The sequence below is a fragment of the Aedes albopictus genome, chromosome 3 (assembly GCF_035046485.1).
Source record: "Aedes albopictus strain Foshan chromosome 3, AalbF5, whole genome shotgun sequence".
Classification (NCBI taxonomy): domain Eukaryota; kingdom Metazoa; phylum Arthropoda; class Insecta; order Diptera; family Culicidae; genus Aedes; species Aedes albopictus.
The window spans coordinates 224,448,382-224,471,709 of record NC_085138.1 but is presented as its reverse complement, the minus strand read 5'-3'; the positions used below and the strand labels follow the sequence as shown (position 1 = coordinate 224,471,709).

Sequence of the window (23,328 nt, the reverse complement as noted above, 5' to 3'; positions counted from 1 at the left end):
CATTTTCGTAAAGTATGTGGCATTAAAAATCGACGTTTGCGAATATTGCACTATAATTTACGTTAACAACTCAACAATTATGTTGTTATTATAGAAAAAAAATAAAACGATTGTAAAATATGTTTACAACCGAAAAAATAAAAATTCAAATGTGTTATCTCTTGGCTCCTATTACCGCTCATGCATCCATTCACCGCTCATAATGGATCCATTCACCGCTCACTGGATTATTTTTTCATGGAATCACAGAAACTATTCATTTATAAAAACAAAATAACTTTTATTTACCAAAGTATTGATGATTCATGACGTTCAGTTCATCCTGTTTTGTCATAATGTAAACTTTAACGGGTTTTACCTGTTGGATATTTCTTCCGCTGTTTGCCCTGAACAGTTTCCATGCTGTCCTGCAACGCAGTGTGAGAAATATTTTTTGAGAACGTGATTTCAGGTACACCCATATAAAAACTTGGTGAAATGAAAGTTTTTTAATGTGACAGCATGTTACATTCACTTTTGTTACGATACTTTACTAACATTTCTAGATTGAGTTTAAATTAGGGCGAAAGTAACATGAGAGAATTCTCTTCATCGACTCTCTCTTCTTCAGATTAAAGTGACAAGATGTAAGTATGGTTGATTTTTTTGGTCATAAATCGCTAGGTTGCGTTGCAATCTAGCGTCTAAGTGTAAAAAAGTTCGATAGAATTTGTATCTTGTCACTTTAATTTGTAGAAGAGAGAGTCGATGAAGAGAACTCTCTCATGTTACTTTCGCCCTTATTGAAACTCAATCTAGATTTGATCATTTTTGTATGATTGACCCAAAATGAGCGGTGAATGGGGCATGAGCGGTGAATGGCGACCTCACGGTATATATTTGCTTGTGAAAATATTCGCCCAGAACTTGTTAAATCCTTTGGGGCCGGAGGGGGCATATAGAAAAATGATTGTATATAAAATTACTGACTTGTTGCAAATCTACCTGCTCTTTTGGCATAACGTCCCAGTGGGACAAAACCTGCTTTCCAGCTTCTACAAGCACTTCTACAGTCATTAACTGGTTATCCGGATAAAAACTAACCATAGGGTATTTGGTGAAAACCATTCCTGTACTATACAGTGTACCAGCTACAATAAAGTGTATTGTAATGGAATGGTTCGCAAAAAGCCGTGCATATTATCACTACTATACATTTACATTCGATCTTTATGTAACACTATATTATACTGTTTTTCTTACGTTTGAACTAGAAATCCTCTACATAGAGATGAGCGGAAGTTACATACAGGGGATGGCCAAAATGATTGGGATTGGCAACTCTTTTTCTCCCACAAAAAAAAATCAACATGCTGTAACTTTTCATAGAGTGCATCAAAAAATCTCAAATTTTGACTGTTTGTCAACCTATTATACAGGGTGTTAGGTTCGTGAGTGCAAACTTTTTGAAGGGTGATAGAGGACCATAAATGGTGAAAAATTTGTTCTACGCATATGGTCAAATCTCAACCGTTACGTAGTTATTGAACTTCCCATGATTTTGACTCTCATAGCCTTATCTGGCTTTAACTTGAAAATGGTCAGACTTATCGCAATTTTTTAACCCTTATTCGAAAGATTATTGAATTTTCTATCATATGGCATCTTTGAATCGATTGGTTTAGTTAATTAACTAAGTTTTCTAGAGCAAAATATCTAAAAATAGTGTGTTTTAATTTGTTTTTGTCACTTATCTTTGAAACATGCGTAACAAATTCAAATTCTTTGTTTGGCAAAGTTGTGGCCCCTGTTCAACTCTACAATTCGTTCTTCGACACCAAACTTCTAGCTCTTATCGTTTTCTTGCAATTTTGATTTAAATGTGCGGCACAGTGAGCAAAAACGTGCTTACCTTGACAGTTGCAAATTTTTGACCTGAAATGCGATGTTTAAATCAAAATTGCAAGAAAACGATAAGAGATAGACGTTTGATGTCAAAGAACGAATTGTAGAGTAGAACAGGAGCCACAACTTTGCCAAAGAAAGAATTTGAATTTATTACGCATGTTTCAAAGATAATTGACAAAAACAAATTAAAACACACTATTTTGAGCTAGTTTGCTCTAGAAAACTTAGTTATTTAACTAAACCAATCGATTCAAAGATGCCATTTGATAGAAATTTCAATAATTTTTCGAATAAGGGTAAAAAAACTGCGATAAGTCTGACCATTCTCAAGTTATAGCCAGTTAAGGCAATGAGAGTAAAAAACATGGAAAGCTCAATAATTACGTAACGGTTGAGATTTGACCATATGCGTAGAACAATTTTTTTCACCATTTATGGTCCTCTATCACCCTTTAAAAAGTTTGCACTCAGGAACCTAACACCCTGTATGTGCATCATTGGTACAAATTTGGGCTCGATTGATTAATTTTTCGCGAAGTTAGAACCGTTCGGATAAAACACTATTATTTAGACAACTAATTTTTGAACTGTCATATCTCGGAAACCAGTGAACCAAATTGAATGATTTTTTTTAACGTTTATCAACAATATACTGATACTTAATACGACGTTATAAAATGTTATATTTTCTCACGGCGAATTAAGTTATACCGGATTGAAGTTTTTTTCCCATATTGAGGAAAATAAGTCAAATTTACAATACCACGCAAAAATTACTAAATGTGTTCTTCCATCAATCTAATTATGCTCTAATATATCTGATTAGAGATAACTTGAGAATAGAAGAGGAAAATCTTTGGATACTAACACTAAAATTTATTGACATTGATGTAAAAAATGACATTTTTTCGAAAAAAATCCAAAAAGTGTCAATCCATGATATTTTTTTCAACGTTTAAAAAGTACCTACCTATGTTTTAATAGTTTGTGAAGCATTTACATATTGTTAGTGTACGTTCACAATTTTATTCAATTCGGTTCACTGGTTTCCGAGATATGACACCTAAAAATGAGTTGTCTGAAAAATAGTGTTTTACCCGAACGGTTCTAACTTTGCGAAATATTAATCAATCGAGCCCAAATTTGTACCAATCATGCACACATAATAGGTTGACAAACAGTCAAAATTTGAGATTGTCTGATGCGCTCTATAAAAAGTTATAGCTTGTTGAACTTTTTAGTGAGAGAAAAAAAAAGTTGCCTATCCCAAACATTTTGGCCATCCCCTGTACGTCGATTCGGCAACGCTGTTTAAAGATTAAAATTTGGATGTATATTTCGTACCGTAAAGCACTATTTGCAATTGGAATAACATAAATTGCAAGTAAAATTGCTTTCTTTAATTTATAGTGCAATTTATCAAAAGTTCATTTGATTTAACACTAAATCAATAGTGTTTATCAATGTTTAGGCGTGGGAGTCACTTTAGGTTAATTTATGTTTGAGCACAGACAAACAGACGTAACACTCTGATAATTCACATCGTACACCGATTTAACGATCTTTTTCAAAATTTGATAGTTGACCAACTGCCCAACCGTGGCGCTCGCATCGTTTTTGTTCGAGTTTGACGTTTGCTCACTACCGCCACCTAGTTGGTGGTCGGCTAAACATAGGTTTTTTAGCATTGGGCGAATATGTTTTCGTGACTATGATTTCAATCGAAAAATGTTCGAAGTGTTACGTCTGTTTGTCTGTGATTTGAGTGTTAATATATTCAAGGCAATAGAACTCGAAAAATAAAATACAATGATGTGGAATATTATTATCAAATGCCAAACCTACAAACTAGCAACAGGGCCAAGCCAACAACAAAGCGATCTGATCGCAGAATAGAGTTAATAAACTATAGAGGAAGAATGTCGCTGACGTCGTTGCAGAAACATCTCTTGCTGGCGGAGATAGGCCGGGCTATAAGTGTCAAAGCGAAAAAGTATGCAGTTTGACAGATAGATACCCGACATGTTTGCGAGCGAGAACAAAGGGAACAGCAGCGACATTCGTCCTCTATAGTTTATTAACTCTATTGATCGCAGCAAACGGATACCAGTTTCAACCAATCAGCGACTGGTCTCCTTTTGACAGCAAATTGGCTGACTACGTGACGCATCTTATCCTACCCCAATTGCAGATGAATCAGATGCACTCTTCAAATCAAACAAATGGCAAAGGTATCCACGGTACATATTTTGGTGATTCAGCGAAACGCTGATCAATAATTTGAAGAACTAGCTCATCCATCAAAATTCACCATCGATTAAGAATCACTTATTGATGTCGAGACATTAAATTTCTATATTGAGAAAAGGGAGAGAATGTACCCAAGTAACCACAAGCATTATATCATTGCACGAATTAGACTGAATATCAACCTTTGCAATGCGAAATGCAGTAATGCCTGGTTTAGACTGTTCAATTGAAACAAGCATGTGAGTTGCAAACTTCTCAAAAATGTTCAATCCAATGGAATGACGTGTTTAGACTGAGCAAATGACTTGGGTGTCCACTTGCATGCTCTTGAATGCATCTCAATTGAAGCAAGTGTTTACATTCTTCAACTCGTGCGGTGCGTAAGCAAACTGAATTGATTTCAGCTCATTTGACAGATGACTTGAATTCAACTCACATGAATCGCGTGTTCAGACGGGGCAAGTGAGATGATTTCGTTTGACTTGAACAAAAAAGTTGAACATGTTCAACTTTCGTTCAAGTCAAGTCAGTTGCTCAACTGAGATAAACGGTGGTGTTTACACGTTCAATTCGCATTCAATTGGGCATTTTCCATTAACTTGCATCAAGTCACTTGCTCCATGTAAACCAGGCATAATTCCACACTTGTCATGCAATAATCTTTTAGATTGGCATTATCAATGTCATGATGCATTGCATTTTTCTTTACATTAGGGTTCATTAAATGGTGATATAAGATACTTTAATAATTCAACACTGCAAAAACTGAACAAATGCAATGCAATTATAAAAGCTTGACTCTAATGGTAAACAAATGAAATCAAGAAGATTTACCAACTTTACGGTCAACTCAAGCGGTCTTCAACGTTTCTGGTTCGACTCCCGGCCAACATAATCCCCGTTTGAGCCACCGATCGACGACAGCAAAACCTTTTTAAAGATGACCTTTTCTCTTTTCTGTAGGCTGCTATCACATGCCAATAATGATGGAAACCACAATTAGCATATGAGCAGTATGCGAAGCGAAGGGTGTTTTAATCGTGCTTTTCATTTTCTTATATTGATTAAATATCTTCAAAAATGCATTAAGTATTTATCAGTAATTTATCAGATTGTGATAAATTACTGTATTCTATTACATATGACATAGTCGTTTTGCCCTCTACTGCAATGATTGAGACAGAAGAACAGTTTCCTTTAAGTTAATGAAATATCTGTTGTTATCACTGCAGCAGAAACGGTCCAAGGCACCAGCGCGTATGGAACTCATCTAGCGGTCTTCAACACTTCTGGTTCGACTCCCGACCCGGCGACAAAAAAAAATAATGGTCAAAACATTCACGTGGGCATCAGTACCGCCGATAACGAAACCGGTGCTAAAAATAGATTTTTGTTTTGGTTTTTCTAGTTGCACGTATCAAGCATGTGCAAATGCAAATGTACAGCACATGCATTTATGTTACTTTAGCAATGGCTGTCTGTCAGTGTGCTGCAATATGTGGCACTAATTGGATTTTAGTGGGGCCCTTTTCGACTTAAATATTACTTCAATGAGGTGTTTAAAGTAATGCAGCATTATATTCACAATTTTAATTATCAATATATGGCAAAATTGGTTCATCATGATGGCTATCATGATTAGGCGCTGTCCATAAACTACGTAGACTCATTTTGGGCCATCTTAAACCCCCCCCCCCCTTCCCCCTCCGTAGACTTTTGTTCATACCAAATTTTCGAAATTTGTATGTAGCGTAGACTTTGCCCTGAACAACCTGAAAACAAATCCGTGGATTTGTTCATAACTTGGCAGCCGCGTAAAGTTTGTCAGATCGATTTCAAATGTGCTCTCTCGTGAATTGAGAGCCATCACACCACACTAACAGAAAAGCTACTCGCAATTGAAAATACGTCCAATCGATACGGAGACTGATTTTTCTATTGAACTATTAAATTAATTTTTCTCATGTTCAAATAAGAAGTGAAATTATGTGTGAAAGAAAGCATGAATTAACATTATTTACAGCTGAATTTGATATATGTATATACTGTAGCGTATACGCCTTCTATGTCATCATTGGTGGTTGCTTTAAATTCATTCATTGATGCATGCATTTTTAAATTATAAAAAAACTCGTGTTCAAGGGAAGAAATTTGACAAAAACTTTGGTGTTGACAAAATAGGAATGAAATGTTGACGAAATCGAATGGTGATAAAAACGGATAGTGACAAAAAACGGAACATACCTGTATTCATGGCTAAACATTGAGATAATTGCCCTGTCTAAATTATATAAAGGGTATGTGTGCCATCAGTAATCTCACGCTCCCATATTCATTCTATTCGAAAACAAGCGATCACGGCACCGATTGATTCCGTTCTTTTTGTTTTCATGGGTGCTCACTTCTATCAAAAAATACAAAAAATAAGAAACAAAACAAACAGCGCTTCAATCCTTTGTTTTTCGTAGGATGAAAATGGGAGCCACATGTTTAATAAGGGAACCAATACCCTACCTGAGGGTGTCCAAAACGTATATACGGTGTCCAAAATGCAATTTTAACAGGCGAATGGAAATTGTGATTTTCTCAGCTTTAAATGCTTTCGTTAAGGTTTTTTATCACCAGGAACGCAACGTACAATCATTATAAACGTAGGGGTAGGCGGGGCAATATGGACACCCGGGGCAGAATGAACACCCTGAATATTTTGAAATATGCGAACTTTTTTGAACTTTTAATGAATGGAGAATATAGTCCATTTGTCTAAAACGTAGTTTCAGGAAAGAAACATTCAAAATTAAAATTATACTTGATTTTGCACGAAAAAGTTGCGTCCTCCGTTTTTTGTGCATGGAAATTATAATTTTCACACCATCTGAAATAAGATTTAGTGATTAATTTATTGCAGGTCGATTGAAACCTGATATTTCTAGAACACATGCAAGTAGTTTTGCTGTATCTACATGCTTAACATGTTTATATGTTCTTCTTTATTATATCAAAAATCAAGTTTGGAAATATCTTCTGCTGCCGGGGCAAAATGGACACTCACCTTTTTGAAAGAAGCGGCAAGGGAAAAAATATAACCTAAATCACAAATCAACCAAATTCTTCGATTTCAGTATATTTTCGATTAAATGTTCACTATAGTAGACATAGGGTGAAACAAATTGGTCAAAAAACGATAACAGTGGAAAATAGTTGTTCTAGGCACAGCTGTACATGCCGACAAAAACGAAGCTTTATCCAAAACAGTCTAAATTTGAATTAACTGAACAAAAATGAACTACTTCGGCGTATTATTCATCCAAAATAGTTGTTTTGTAATGAAATGACTTTATAGGTGTGAATAATGTACGAAATTCGTAAAAGTCTCATGGTGTCCATATTGCCCCATGGGGGTGTCCATTCTGCCCCGTATGCTTGAAGACGGTCATGAAAAATTAACATTTTTCATAACATTTTTTGAAGTGGATAAATCATTTTTCTTCGTGAGCATTCTTATGCAATAGATGCTAAAAAGACTTTAAAAGAATACATGTATCAAAAAACTAAACTTTTTTGACATCTTGTCAGGTAAAGTTGGCAAAAACCTTAGGGTGTCCATATTGCCCCGCCTACCCCTATTAGTAACTTTACGAAATAATCAATTGCTTTCTAAGGAAGCTAAGGGACGATTTTCCAACGTTGTCCTCAGCCTGAAATGCCCTAATCACTTTTTCAACAAAAAAAAATTGAAACTAATTCATGGTGTACTCGTGTATTCTCCTTGAGATAACACAGCTACGCTAAAATGTCAAACGTGCATTTGTTCATTGAATCAATGGACCAGCTTCATTTGTTCTACCATTGGCTAGTAGCTTAATAATTAATAATACTCCGTAAACGCCGTAAACATGTTACTTTAAAGGAGACCTTATTTTAACTAGCAGTCGTTTCCATGAAGATTGTATGGAATGTGTCGCATGAGAAATATAACCAAAACCCGTTTTATATTTTCAATTAGATTGAATAACTATCGCAGATTCTGGTCAGCCAACAAATTAATCAACATAATCACATCGCAGCTCAAAAACGGCACTGATCCATCATCCCCGGACCAGCCTGTCCAAAACTCGTTAAACGAGTTTAGAGAAATAACAAACAATGTAAAACGAAAATATTTTATTTGTTGTCGCCTTTTTGATACATTTGCAAAATTGCGTGAGGCAAAAGTCAAGCATAATCAATCAATGTGCTTCGTTTCCTTCTTTACTGCAATCTCACACCGCCGCCTCCGGGACATTCACCTTGAGAGAGCACAGTCAAGCCTGAAATGCAGAAGAATAATGTGAACCCCCCGTTTGGATGATGAAGTCATACTGTAAAGTCGATTTTACTCTTTTTGTTCTCGCAATTGTACTTTTGCATAACGCATTCATTTCCAAAACTGATGGGTTTGTCCTTGCTGCCCTTTACCCCGCCGCACACCGGGGTGTAATCATCAGTGCATGCCGCATTGCACTTGGCCGTTGGTTTTTCCTTGGCAGGAATAGCCTGTGCGAGCCCGATGATGAGCATCACTGAAGTTAGAATACGAAAACATAGAAAGTGGTCGTATCAACACTTCGTGATAAAACTATTTAAAATTGTAATTAGATACCTACCTGCCAAAACCGCAACCACTAAACGCATGACGAATGACTTGCAAATGAAATGATTCGAGAAATAAGCTGACACACAACCAGCCAGAAAGCAGATCGACACAATACTAAAACCTCTGGACGGATTACTCCAGCAGGCGGTTGGGAGAACAAAACTGCTGAATGCTCGTTTTAAATATTTAAATAGAGATCGACAGCTCGATAGTCTGCAGTAAATGGTATGAGTATATGAGCTCATTATTTCAATATGAATAAATCTCTTTTTTATCATCATTTCGGTTTGAATTCATTGAAATGGTAATGCGTTGATGACGTAGCATAACTAAAATTTACTTTCCAATTTTATCAAATTAACAGTAAAAACTATGAATGAATAGGGTAAACGTATCAATAAAGGTGCTATTGGTAGCTCCTTGTAAGCAAATAACAGGGTGACCACCCAATCGGGAATTTCGGGAAAACCTCGGGAATTCGAAACCACCGGGAAAAAGTCGGGAAAACCTCGGGAATTGTTGCTAGTTACCGGGAATTTCCAAAATTCTTAAATTTGTATGGTCTTCAGAAGCATAAGTACGAGAATCTGTGGGAAATGCAGTCAAGAACTGTTGAACTGAATAACATAGTGGGTGAACTGGCGTAAAAGCCATTCTTGGAAATTAATATCTTGTCGTCGAGTCATGACAATTAAAGTTAATCATAGTGATGTTACCTAACATCACAAAGATCATTCTGGCGGAAAGACTGGTTGAGACACGTACAAATATTTATAGATTCATATGACACTTATGCATTTTAGGATGTACATTAGCGTGGGTCATCGGAACCGTTTTCTCAGATCAAAGCTTTTTTGGTTCCGTTTCGGGTTCTGAGTATCTGTGCAAAATTTGAGCACGATCGGTTGCGTCTACACTTTGCGCATTGCAATTGAAATTTGTATAGGATTTTGTATGGGGAAACATAATTTTTTGCATTTTTGTCATAAGTTGAAAAAGTTTGTCTGAAACTTTTTAACCGATACTGTAAAATGGTAGCCTAGGATGTTCTGAAAAACATTGCTAAAGACCACAAAGCGATCCGGTGCTTGTGAAAATAGTTATAACCAACTAGGCTGACCAGATTTGTCCCGTTTAAATACGGGACACATTCCGGAAACTAAACAAAAAGAAAATCAATGTCCAAAAACAGAACTGCATGATGTAAATAATGCTATTTCAGCCAGAAAGAACGGATAATTAAGATAAAAACGTTAACTATGCTCCAGAGACGAGCGTTTGAAAATTTTGTTGTCCCGTTAAATACGGGACGGATGGTCAGCCTATAACCAACGAACCGCATGCATGTGTTTATGTTTTAACATGTAAAGGAATAACAATAGCAACAAAATCATGTTGTTTTGGCAAGCAATGTCAACGTTATATCTTTTTCATTAGCATCAGATCACTTCGCGGTCTTCGACAAAGTTTTTCAGGACACCCTAGGCTATGTTTTCACGTTATCGGTTACATGGTTTTAGAAAAAAATCGAGCTTCTCCTGAGAGAAATGCAAAAAAGTGTGTTTTCCTATGTAAAATCCCATACAAACTTCAAACGCGATGCGCAAAACGTAGACATAACCGATCGTGCCCATATTTTGCACATTTATTTGGGTACTGAAATGGGATCAAAAAAGCTTTGATCTGATGGGATACCATTGAATTTTTCATTTTTCCATATAAACGATGACCCACTCTAATGTACATGTTCCTGAAAACATCATGCGTCCTATAAAAGTTTTATAAAACATAACAAAAATCATAACTTTTTTCTAAAAAAATTATTCTTGTACAATCTCTGGGTGAATACTTGCTATAGCCTTTGTCCTTTGAGCGAAAAGTCTTTGAGAAATTTGGATAGGAAGCTGATAAAATATTGAATGAATGGATGAATTGCTCCAAGAATAAAATCAAATAAAAAATATGAAAATCTGGATGAGTAGATAATTCTGGTTAAAATATTCTTACAATTTAAAAATAGTTAGTGAAAAACTATTGAAAGAATATTTAAAGGGATTTATAGTATATGATCGAATTCCTCAAAGCACGCCTAGGTAGTTCATAAAAGTATTTCTTATATTTTGTTTGAAATATTTCTGTTGTTTTTCATGAAGTTCTTTGATGTACTCATTTGATGAACTGGTGAAAAAAAAAATGTTCAGAGAAAACCGGAGTAAGTTATCGGGAAAACCCCTTTTTGGCGAAGCTTTAGCATAAGTCCCTGGTAAAACTCCTGGTTCAGCAAATTCTCGAGAATTTGGAGTATTCTAGTTTCTAGTTGAACTAACATTGAAATTCTCGCGGGAGTTCCAGTAAGTATTCAAAAGCATCTGGAGCTATATAGTTGTATGATTTATAGAAATAAATAATTCCCAAATAAGGAATCTACCTCTAAATTTTGTGGGAAATACTTTATTGAAGAAATTCCTGACATATCTGAAAATGTGACCAGAGATCAAATATATAAGAACTTCATATTGCAATCGCTGATGAAATAACTGAATGCTAGACGATTATCAGACAAATTCTAAGATTTCTTTGATCTTTCAAATTTCACCATTTATGCTAAAGTTCGTCACTGGTTTTCTATTAAAATATCTTAAAAATGGTCATCGAAAATGTTACACTGAAAATGTTTCCAAAATAATTTCACGAGTAGTCTTTCCAGATATTCCACCAGATGTTCATCCAGAATGTTTTTTTTGGCATTCTGTTATTGCCTATTAGCTTCCCAAACGAACTTACCAAGAATTTTTTAGAAGAGACTTTTGGAATATTACCGAGAAACCTACTTATTATTAGATTCGTAAATCCTATATGTACTCATAGTGAGTATGAGAATTTCGACCCCTCAGGATTATCCATTTTATTATTGTTTGCTTGAACAACTGCAGAGTACTAGTCAGGATTTGTACTAGATAGTCATCTACGAATTAAAGGAATCTTTAATGAAGATGCCATACAGTGACGTAGCCAGAAATTGTCTCTGGGAGGGGTTTTCAACGGTCAATGATACCTTTTTTGATTTGACATTTATAAACAGTAATAAGCAATTGTATTGGTAGTTTGAAAATAGCGGCGCAGCCGAAAAATTTTTTCGTCGCAAAGCGCTTTATACTGAAAATTTGTTCCACAAATTTTGGGTCTGGGGGGGGTTTTAACCCTAAACCACCCCCCCCCCCCGTGGCTACGCCAGTGATGCCATAACTTCTATGCCCATCATTGGATACGAGACACACAACGCATGACTTAGCTGAATATTTAGTAAATTAGTTATAAACGTATTGTTGTGGTATTGTCAAGTTTATATGAATACTATGTTAAATCCAAGGATTTGAAAATATTCTATATTAATTATCTTAAACTTTTCTTAGTAATTTACGTTTAATTTTTACTGTAAAAATTCTATTTTAGAATCGGGAAAAAATTCAAAAAGCTATCGGGAAAACCGGGAAAAACTCGGGAATTTTATTTGCCGCTCTGAGTGGCCACCCTGAATACCAAATGGCAGCTCAATTGGAACAGAAACGATCAGCTCTTTATCAGAGAGATCAAGCAGTCCATTGGTACATTAAATGATTTAAAGTCACTACGAGACCAGAGAGTAATATCCAGATTACGCACTGGTCACACCAATGTCTCACACAATATGGGTAGCTCAACATTTCGAAATTCCTGTGCAATTTGTCGGATCCCCTTGTCGGTTGAGCATTTTTTATGCGTCTGCCCACAATACGAACTGCTTAAAAACCAATACAATATCAGCGGCAGTATTAGAGACACCCTCGGAAACGACGCATCAACCCTCGAAGCCCTCATCCGCTTTTTGAAAGATGCCAAGGGGCTGTCCATTAATTACGTAATGGAAATTTTACGATTTTTCAACACCCCCACCCCCCCTTGTAAGATTTTTTGTATGAGAACCCAAATATTTTTGTATGGCACGTAAGATTTCTCAAACCCCCCCTCAATCCTTACGTAATTAATGGACAGCCCCCAACATGTATCAACATATTGTACTGTTTCTTAGCTCGTAGATAATTTTATTTGTATAATTATGAATGCAAATATCGGTACAGAGATGAACTAGCCACCGGCTAAATATCTCTTTAATAAAGAAAAAAAAAGATAATTCCACATAATAAAAAGTCTGTTGACCTATTTGTGTGCTATTTATTTTATAACAAACCTTTCACATGCAGTCCATTGTGTGAAACAAAAAGAATAATGATTTTGTTCGTTTTGATCAAGTTATTAACGAAAAAAAGAGAGTCGACGAAGAGAAATCGATCAAGTCAGTTAGGCCCTTATGAAAAATCATTGTCGAAATAGTCGTTTATACTCGTGGAAAGGAAAGGGTTAAATCGAGTCAAGAACGAGACACTGAAGACGACCTTTCAGTTAAGGTCTGTCAAAAGATGCCAATTCTTGGTGGAGATTAATTAGGGAGCAATTGTATCAGTTTCATGGACAGTTCTGTATGAAAATGAAAAATAAAAATCAAAAAACCTTTGATTTGCATTTAAAGTAATTTAATTTTTTAATTTACTTTAAATTAATAAGTATATACACCACAGAAAACGGAAAAAATGATACACCCTATTACGTGATCTGACACAAAGGAACGAGCAAAAGCTGTACGAAGCGGGTATACGCAACAATGCTCAACATAAACTCTAATCATAACATTTAACTTTTTGCGTGAAATTCGTCGTCCACGCTAAAATCGATCAGCACTAAAATAAGTAAGAGCATAATTTCAGGACCACACATAAATTATGGAAATTATGCACTTATCAGTAGGTCTTACACATTTTAGTACTGAGCGGTTTTAGCGTGTCGGTTTACACATAGTGGACTGTATTGATGTGATATTATTACTTAATATGCAAACAATTGTGATAATTCATTCAAAATGTTTATTCAATAAAGTGTATAAATATACATCGATATTGTTTTGCTGTGTTCAATTAATGTTTGATATTCAATCTCTACGTTCTAAACATATTTCGCATTCAAATCAATGATCATAACAATGTATATTTCCTTCGCATCAACAAAAGACCTGCTAACAATTATTTCTTCCGGCAATGGTCGACCAACATTGAAGCAATGCAGATACCCTACATTCTTAGATTGCCGGTTGGTTGTTTTTATTTTTAGAACTTGATTCATTGTCCCATATGTCTCTGTTACCCGACTCAACGGTGTATGCTGAAAGCTTTGTTACTCCCATCTACGGTTCTCTTCGTCGACAATTCATACAGTTTTGCACTTTCGTGACCTATCATCATCATCACCATCATTTCATATCCGCTCCCTATAGTATAGTACACACATCAGGCAGTTTTTTTGCGCATAACCGTATTCTCGCTTTGTAATCTAATTATTAGTTTCGTAAAGAAATACTAGCTACTGAGGCGGTTTCAATCAAACACGAGATGCTCCTCTCTAATAATTGGGGTACTTAACATGTTTGCTGTGTATAGGTGCACATAGGATCTCTAGTGCCTCGTGGATGACATAGGGTAAACTGCTAGAGATGTCGCAAAACAATCGATTAAGCCGGTTAATCAATTAAAAGATTGTAATCGCTGACTAATCGATCAATCAAAAATTTACAATAAAAAATAGTCGATAAATTCAATTAATCGATGCAAAGACAAAAAGCTACTACAAACTAATCGAATAATTGAAACTTTGCGACATCTCTAGACACCACCGCACACGTTTATGTAAGAGGAAATATTTGTTCTAACAAATCTAGTCACTACGTTACGTGTTTCATAATGTTAGTACTATCGGTGTTTTGTATTTAAGTATATGTTTGTATTTGTATACACTTAACTGGTTTATTATAAATAGTATCGGTTAATAACCTTTCTTCTATTCAAAAATTCCTTTCAAATGGGAGTAAACACGTTCATCCACACGTTAAAATTAAAATGAGACGAAAAATCACTCAACCTAATAGCTACAATTAGTTTGGTATTGAACTTGTAACTTATTTACATTATACACCATAGGGTGTTTGTCTGAAACGATTTAGGGTTTTACGCCAGAGACGAATATCTTACTAACCTAAGGGAACTGAAGCCACTAAAAAGACGTACATATTTAATTACCATCTTACTTACTGTGGATTTATCTAACAGTGTCTCAGAAATATTCTCATTCCCTTTCAAATAAATTATGTAGATGCATTGCTTAGCATGATTTGGGATGACCGCATCCGAAATAAATAAAATAAGAAAATATAGAACCAATTTCTTTTATATCAAGTTGTTTTTTTTTCACTTCCTCTTCCTATTGTACTATTATTGATTCGATTGTATACCAACTAATCATAGCAAGGTGGGAAAGTACAGAAACGCTAAATAATCTAAAATTGCATAATAACGGCCATTTTACGGTATGGATGATTATTTGGCCGTTTTCCCACTCTCGGTATCAGTCATTTGCAGCTACTTTATATCGAAAACAAGCACTATTTAACTTAATTTCACTACAATTCTGCAAAACGTGTAACGAACTCCAGTTCCTGGTTTAAAATAATTCGGGAACAAAATGGCAGTTTATTTACGGTACTTTTACTACGCCCTTTTCAATCGGCTTCAGCGAAACTTTTTCATCTCTGGGATACTTGTTTGTTAGGAGATAACGCATTAAACCATCATTATCTTCATATCACTTATTCTTACATCCTATTTTTTGCATTTGCATTTTATAAGTTAGGCTCTGCGGTGTCACGATGTGTATGTTTTTCTTTTATAATATAAAGATATATTGAAAATAATGCAAACACATGGAGTTACAGTTAAAAAATGTCTCAAGTTGGCTTAAATATCCGAGATTGGTTAAATTTTAAAATTTCAAAAAAATTCAGTACAGCTTTGATTTGAGTACTGTACTATATAATTCATTTCAGTTGCATAATGAACCAATGTGGAAAAGTAGACCACTATTTTATCGGAAAAAAATACCTATACAAAATAGAAATTGATACTGAATTACATAAAGAAATAATATTAACCCTCGAGCAGTCGCGTCTTCGCACGCACACGCTGTGTATTATAAGCGTACTTTTTTTTATGGTGCGTGTACTCAGTATGTACCACGGGGGTGCTACGGTGATCTTATTTTGTTGCCGCTTATCATGCGCAACCAGTGCTCACTAATACCAACATTCACTCAATACAGCAGCGGGAGAAAATAAGGAAAAACGCACTTTGGCGAACAAAGTTTGCGAAAAGAGGTGTTGTGTGTGTTTTAATAAGCAATCCCCACTCTCTGTAGGAACTTTACCAAAACATCGACACTTTGAAATTGAAAATTATCAATTAATGCCGCTTTTTCACGATCAACACTTTTATGAGATCTAATGTGATGTAAGCGTTTTGCACCAATATCCCTCGTAAAAAGGTAAACATTCAAATTTCACGACAGTGTTGATGAATATTTTGGCTGGAGCATAAATTTATGCTCCACGTAAGGAGGCACAATCCAACCTGTCAAACTCCATAGTGAAAAAATAGGTTGCCGTCCCCTTGGTATGTACACGACGCGACCACTGCTGGGTTAGCCTAGTATATCAATGGCAGGCAAAGAAAGCCCTTCAATTAACAACTGTGGAAGTGGTCAAAAGAACACTAACTGGGGAAGCGAGCTAGGCCAAGTCGCAATGGGGACGTACAGTCAAAAGGGCCTGTCCATACGTAGACTCTTATGGGGAGAAGGGGAAGGGGGGGGGGGGGGGGGGTCAAAGTGTGGTCAAAGTCTACGATCCATACGAATTTCGAAAATTATTTTGTATAAACAAAGGTTTACGAGGGGGGAGGGGGGTCTGAGATGGCCAAAAAATGAGTCTATGTAGTTTATGGACAGCGCCTAAAGAAGAATGTGGCTCATAATAAAACGATAGCTGTTACTTTCAAAAACACTTCACATAATCACAAAAACACACAATAATGAAAAAACACTGTTTGGCATCGGGTCTGGTACGTTTGACATAAGGCCGTCTGGCACAACGACATTTGGCATAAAGAATGTGAAATATATTTTCCCTCTGGAAAAAAATAAAAAAAAAACAGCCTTCAAGGAAAAGAAGGCAAACGTGACGAGCTTGGTGGTTTAGTGGCTACCGCTTCTGATTCGTATGCAGAAGGTCATGGATTAAATCCCTGGCCCGTACCTTTCATCCTACTTTGTATCTTTCTATCCACTTTCTCTCTCTCTCTCTCTCTCCCTCTCTCTCTCTCTCTCTCTCTCTCTTCTCTACATATACAACTCTTGTATATTTATATGTTCATAGCCATTGTTAGAATCAGAAACGAGTTGCATAAATTCGTTTCCCTTCCTTCCAATTTCCACAGCACAGTGTATATAACGCCTACAAGTTATGCAACCGAAGCGAACTGTGCCGCTTGTCCTTCATATTCACCACACGAACACTAAATATCCCCTCTCTATGGATCGCATCACCGACCCAACGGTGACTCCCAGATCTCCCATCCTTTCCGTCTAACAAATACCCCAGTCCGTGCTGGTTGTGGGGATGCAGAGGTGATCTCGGTCTTTAGTAGCAACAACCAGCACACTCTAACATTCCTTTCCCTTCCCAACTGACTATAAGGACGTGGCCGGCGCCGTTATTGATCAAAAATGTATGAGCTGCTTAAATTGCAGTTTGAGAATAAGTGGAGTGTCCCAGTCCTTACTCACTTGGATGTCAGTGAAATTGGTACCAACTCAGATCAATCACGGAGGAGCAATCATTGACATGTATAGTCAGATTTGATCGTTTTGATCGTTTCAAGGAAAAGAAGGCAAACATGTTGTTAGTGCATTACATTGGATCTCTTATTTTCGAAATAACCTTTTGCTTCCATGAATTTGATTTTTGTTTCGGAATGGGGAATGTTCCATCTTTTATATATAGGCTGTTCTTTATCGATACAAGCAATTTAGATTCCAGGTTCTTTCCAGCAAATTTTCCTTGTCTGCATATTATACACAGCTAATCGCGTTCGGTAATTTTTGCCGAAATCTCAACCGCTGAGCGTTCGGTAATGGATTTTTAACGAAATTCTGTAAAAAAATAACAAATTTCGGTAAAATGTTATCGTTTACCTGTCAAACTCTAACGAACTTCGGTAAAAGTTGCTACCTTTACCGAATTTTTCCTGTAAAACAAACTTAACGGTTGAGATTTCTGTAAAATATTACCGAAGTCGGTGATTTTTTTTCTAACTGTGTATCCTGAAAAATTAATGCATTATAATGTATTATCCTTCTTTAGAATACTTTTCCTTCTTTTACGTGAAGTATGTGATTCATTTTTTACCGAAATCATGTTATGCCAAACGTCATTTATGCCAAATGTCCATTATGCTAAACGTCCTTTATGCCATACGTTCTTATGACAAATGGCATTATGCCAAACGGCCTTATGCCAAACGTACCAGACCCATTTATGGACGTACCCTATGATTTATGAGACAAGTCGACAATGATTTTTCTAAGGGCCTAACTGACTTGATCGATTTCTCTTCGTCGACTCTCTCTCGCTAATAACTTGATCAAAACAAATAAAATCATTATTCTTTTTGTTCCTAGAGCAAGATGTAGTCGTCATCTTCGCATTCCAACCAAAAAATCTTTGAAAAACTTAATACACTTTCCGTAATAACAGAAAGAGAGGATCGATGAAGAGAAATCGAAAATGTCAGTTAGGCCCTAATGAAGAATCAGTGTCGAAGTACTTAATCGATTCCTCGATGCCGATTCAGGAGCTGTTTCCTTCTTTGAAGCATACGGTAGCATATGAACATTTACGGGCCTTTGAACGGTTCATTTTGTCCAGTATCCATTGCACTGCCCTAACGTTTCGGCATACGGGAAACTAGATTCTGCTTTATTGGGCTACCGTTATAGAAAATTAAGAGATGTGACTTGATTTAACAACACTGAATCAAAATAAAAATGTTAACTGTAGTTTTGTAAAATCGAAAAGTTTTTCTTTAATAAAACATCATACAGGAAAACAGGAAATGACAAAAGTATAGCATAACAAAAAAAAAAATGGAAGTCATTTTAATTTTAACTGTAAAATATCAAGTGTTTGCATTTCAACAGATCCCATCGATAAAGAGCAAAATATCTGCAAAATGAGTTGAAATGATGATCTGTTCTGTCTTTAGCATCACTGTTTTCTTAGGTTTACATTATGCATAGTGTACGAGATAAAGTAGGTGTTTGCTTCACTTCCCAATGGTATCGCTGCTAGTATGGGTGAACTATTTTGTTTGTCATACTATTATAATCGGGAATCAAAAGGAACATTAAAATGCGTACAGTATTTCGCTGTAACATGCTCACCGGTTCCAGCACAAACATATGGCGGGTACTTGGCTCTGAAACATGATTCTGCTTGCTTTGAATAGGAAGAAGCTTGGCTGGGTATCCCTTGAAGGAACGGCACTCGCCTCTAAAACGCCAACCAAGGGTGGTGCTGCAGAGCTTCCTTCGAGCGATCCCCGTAATCGTAAGTCACTTCCACCCCTTCCGCGATATCGTCTTTGGCGATCAGTACGAGATGAGGTCGATTATTTAGGGAAACCGTTTTTGTCATAAGATTGCCGTTTCGGGAGTGGTTCACCAGGCGACCTAATTTTCCGGTTTCGGCAGTGGCGTCGATGCTGAAATTGAATTAGAAGAATTAGGTTAGAAATAGTTTGTGTCTAGTATTATTTTGGGAATTTTCTGCAACTAGTGTTTTTGGCATCCTGATGATATTTAATATATAATGGAATGTTGCCTATAATCACATAACTGTCTCATGAATAGGAAACCCAGCAAAGGTGGGATTGATTTGCGATTACAGGCGGTATGATACATTGGCATTGTGCTGTAAAGTTGGAAGGTAAGGAAACGATTGATGTTAATTCCTTTGCATATCAAATGTTAAGCATCATATTTTAACCTTCCTGGGCATAAAAAACACTCATAGAATGCCGGCAAGGTACCTGGGTACTACGACATTGAAATGATCATAATGTATCTGTGAATTTTCAACCGACTTTTTTAAATTTTTGGTTCAATCAACTGAGAAACTTATAATCTATTGAGATAGTATTCGGTTGAAACGGTCCGATCATTATGGGTGCCGGAACACCCGGATTTTCGAGTCCACGTTTTCATACAATACAATGTACTTCAGTAGCGCTCGTAGGCAATTATTCCAAAAATAGCTTCAGTAGTATCTGACCTACCTGGAATCATAAAACCGTGTTGACTTAAGCTATTAAAACGGAACACGCTTCCAGTAAGGCCATGGTTGGCCATAAACTCTTGAAGATATTCTAGCCTCAACTATGTGGGTTTCAATATGGTTAGCTTAGCTTAGACTGGCTGCACATATCCATGGTTGCTACTCCGTGATCGATCCGAACCAATGACAGTTGCACAATGGATCAACTGAATAATTGACTGGGAGTGATTACCATTCTCATTGTGCACGCTTCAGAGACTATGTTCAACCGTTCAATGACGGTACCGGCCACATCCTTGCAGTCAGGTTGGAAGAGCGAAGGAATACTAGTACCAGTCTTTGTTATGTGAAGGATCGCGTTTACCGCTGCGACTCCATCGAAGGTTGCAGGAAGGATTGTTTGTTAGTAGGGAAGGAATCGTTGGGTCTGGATTCACTTTGATAAATGAAATCGAGAAAGGTACAATGCCGGCCACATAACGGTTAACATCATCGGTTACATAACAGATCGCTTTTAAATTTTTCACATTCATTAAGGACCCGAAAAGGAACAAAATAAAAACCTTGATCTGAAAAATCGACCATCATGACCCACGATAATGAATGTACAAGAGTTGTTTATGTATAGAAGAGGAGTAGATAGAAAAACGCAAAGTTTACTAATGGCCGATTTCTTCACCCTGGCTTAGGCGTTAAGTCAGGTTTAACTATATGGGTAAGCCTGGCTTACGAGTTAAGCCGAGGTGAAGAAATCGGCCCAAAGTATTTATTTGATAAAAAATAACTAATAGAAGAGCCTAAGTTTGACATTCTCTAAGAAGATTCATATTTTGAAGTCCAAAGAGATAAATCTTGTAATACTTATTCTTCATATGAAATCGAAAAACTTACCAGTGCTGTATGCTTTTATGCTTGAAATAATACATGTAGCACCCGGTGTTGTCGTCCTCTGCGTAGATCTGCTCGCGCTCTTTGGCCTCCGCCACTGTAATTAGGTCGCCGATGTATTCCACAACAAACTCACCCTTCATAAAAGGCCTTGTAGTAACGATTCCTCGCCCTTTTTCCTCAAAATTCTGAATCTAAAAATTTAGAAAGAAATAAAAGTAAAGACTGTAATTTTAGGCTGGTAAACTATTTATCCCTACCTTTAATCCGGATTCCCGCTGCTCGCGGATAGCTTTTTCTATATCGCGATCCCGTTCCCATTGTACTTCCTTTTTTGTTTTCCTCACACTTCGCCGGACTTGGAAGAAGTCGGTGAGTTTCTTATTAGCTCCGGCCTCGCCGTGTTTGACAACGTTCGTCGTGACTGGCGGAGGAACATCACTTTGTTTGCTACTTTGGTTGTTGTTGGTATTCTGTTGGGCCGTGGGATTAACGGAATCATTCAGGACCGGCTTTTTCTTGTCCAGCTCGGTTGCCGTCGTTGGTAGAATGTTGATGTCGGTTGAATTGGTCACTTCCGTATCTTCCAATGCATTCTCTGACTCTTTGACAAGCCTACAAAATCATGGAATGGTTGATTTGATTATAAAAACAGTTTTGAGGAATAAACTGGAATGTTTGAAGTGCATAGTACTTTAGTATACTTTTATATTCTGTTTGTCCCAAGTTAGTCGGAATTCTATGGTGCTTCAGGGCAAGCATGAGCAGTTAACCCTCTACTAGAAGGTTAAGTAAATGATTGTAAATTGTAACTTAATAAGGTTAATCCAAATGCCAACTACTTGTTTCAATGGTAAAACTATTGGCAAACAATCAAAAACCTGTTGATTCACAACTAAAAATTTCGAAAAATTTAGCTAATTTACAACATAGAAACATAACATAAATAACATAGAAATATGTAGTCGTTCAATGTGGTGGAAAGGAAAGGGTCAATAGGTTAAAGTCGTTTGTTAGCCTAATAACAATATTTGCCAAAAAAACACCTACCTTCGCTTGGACTTTGCGTTCCTCCTTGTGGTCCGCTTGCTTTGGATGTTCAAGTGCGCTAGGGCCGTCGACGGACTAGCCACGAGTGGGTTCTTCACCGGCGACGGGCACAGAATACGATGTGGGGTGGCCGGTTTTCGGCGCTTTCCGTCAACGGATCCCGCCGATTCCAGAGTGCCCGTTGGCAGAATGACCACTCCGCTGTCACCGCTATCACAAGAGTTGCTGTCCTGATTTAGGAACGTCGTCGAGTCAATTTCCGTAACCTGCGTCGGCTTGGACAAGTCCAGGGCATAGTCGGATGCTTCAATTTTGATCGATACGGACGCGGCCGCACTGCCCCACATCGGATCGCATTTAGGTGGCGAGAATTTGCTTTGGATTTCAGTTGCCAGGAACGAATTTTTGATTACCATGCGGGACTTGTCGGTAGGAGTCTTGTCAAAGTTCAAGCTAAGCACCGGTTCCTGCAGAAAAATGTTACCGGCCGGATTGCTTTGGATCATGCTGAAGCCAATCGCTCCCAAGGAATTTCCGCTACCGCTGGCCACATTGTCGAATGAATCGCACGTGTTTTCTTCGGTAAGATCGATGAAGCTGTGGGATGTGGGTGCTGCTCTAGCGCTGCTTTCTATCGGTGCCGAGGGTTTGCCGGTTGTTAAATATTTCGCAATTCCATTAGTCTTGGTACGACCGCCACGTAGGACCATTGGGGAGGATGCGTTTGCATCATTGCTCATGAAATGTGACAAATTGTCGAACTTGAAATCTTTGCGTTTAGGGCTTGCAGTGTCATCCACCGCGGAAGAAGATGTGAATAAGTGTGTGGGGTTGGTTTGGCGAGTTCGGCGTCCTATAGGATTAGAATGGAATACAGAATTAAAATAGTGTCGTAACTTAATTGATCAAGATGAATTTGAAGCTAGTTTTTATCTGATAGGACAGACTAATATTTAACAAGGATCTAAAAAATAGAAAACAGCAAAGAATTGAAAAATATCGTCAAATTAGTCAATAGTATGGATTTTAAACATTCTCTTATAAGAAATAATCAGAACATAATAAGGTTTTTATGTCAGAATCAAATTTTTTATCATAATTCTTATTATCAGCCAACATGACAAGCTTAGTGCAAAACGTGCAAAACAGTTTTACTTATGTTAGAAAATATTTAAAAAAAGCATTACAATTTATTCGATATAAATTATTTTCGTATAGTGGGGTAAGATGAGCCCACCCCTTATGAGAATATAGAAAACATTTTAAGATTTTTTTTTCAGAATTTCGTTTAAAACCCGTTAAAGAACGA

The 23,328-nt window shown here is 36.8% G+C and overlaps 2 protein-coding genes across 3 annotated transcripts in view; both read right to left on the bottom strand.

The window, feature by feature from the left end:
* Nucleotides 1-8,286: 8,286 nt before the first annotated feature.
* Nucleotides 8,287-8,943, bottom strand: LOC134291429 (turripeptide Pal9.2-like). Its single transcript, XM_062859157.1, has 3 exons — nt 8,784-8,943; nt 8,517-8,699; nt 8,287-8,447 (listed from the first exon to the last, which is right to left on the bottom strand). Exons 1-3 carry the CDS (start codon nt 8,809-8,811, stop codon nt 8,389-8,391), a joined length of 270 nt encoding a protein of 89 aa, XP_062715141.1. The 5' UTR covers nt 8,812-8,943; the 3' UTR covers nt 8,287-8,388.
* A 4,771-nt stretch (nt 8,944-13,714) lies between these two features.
* LOC134291427 (N-lysine methyltransferase KMT5A) overlaps nt 13,715-23,328 on the bottom strand; it is a 30,111-nt gene continuing 20,497 nt past the window's right edge. For both annotated transcript variants that reach the window (XM_062859154.1, XM_062859155.1), the window contains 4 exons: nt 22,020-22,872; nt 21,230-21,584; nt 20,973-21,163; nt 13,715-19,509 (listed from right to left, as the gene is read on the bottom strand). In XM_062859154.1, the coding sequence (XP_062715138.1) occupies nt 19,299-19,509; nt 20,973-21,163; nt 21,230-21,584; nt 22,020-22,872 (1,610 nt within the window). In that variant the 3' untranslated portion in view covers nt 13,715-19,298. The remainder of the gene's footprint in view (nt 19,510-20,972; nt 21,164-21,229; nt 21,585-22,019; nt 22,873-23,328) is intronic.

Bases quoted from the DNA above. Each gene is read 5' to 3' on its own strand.
- LOC134291429 (XM_062859157.1), bottom strand. From the start codon at position 8,811: ATGCGTTTAGTGGTTGCGGTTTTGGCAG. The intron at 8,700-8,783 runs GTAGGTATCTAA...TTCTAACTTCAG, and splicing joins AGTGGTTGCGGTTTTGGCAG to TGATGCTCATCATCGGGCTC. The intron at 8,448-8,516 runs GTAAAATCGACT...TCTGCATTTCAG, and splicing joins CAATTGCGAGAACAAAAAGA to GCTTGACTGTGCTCTCTCAA.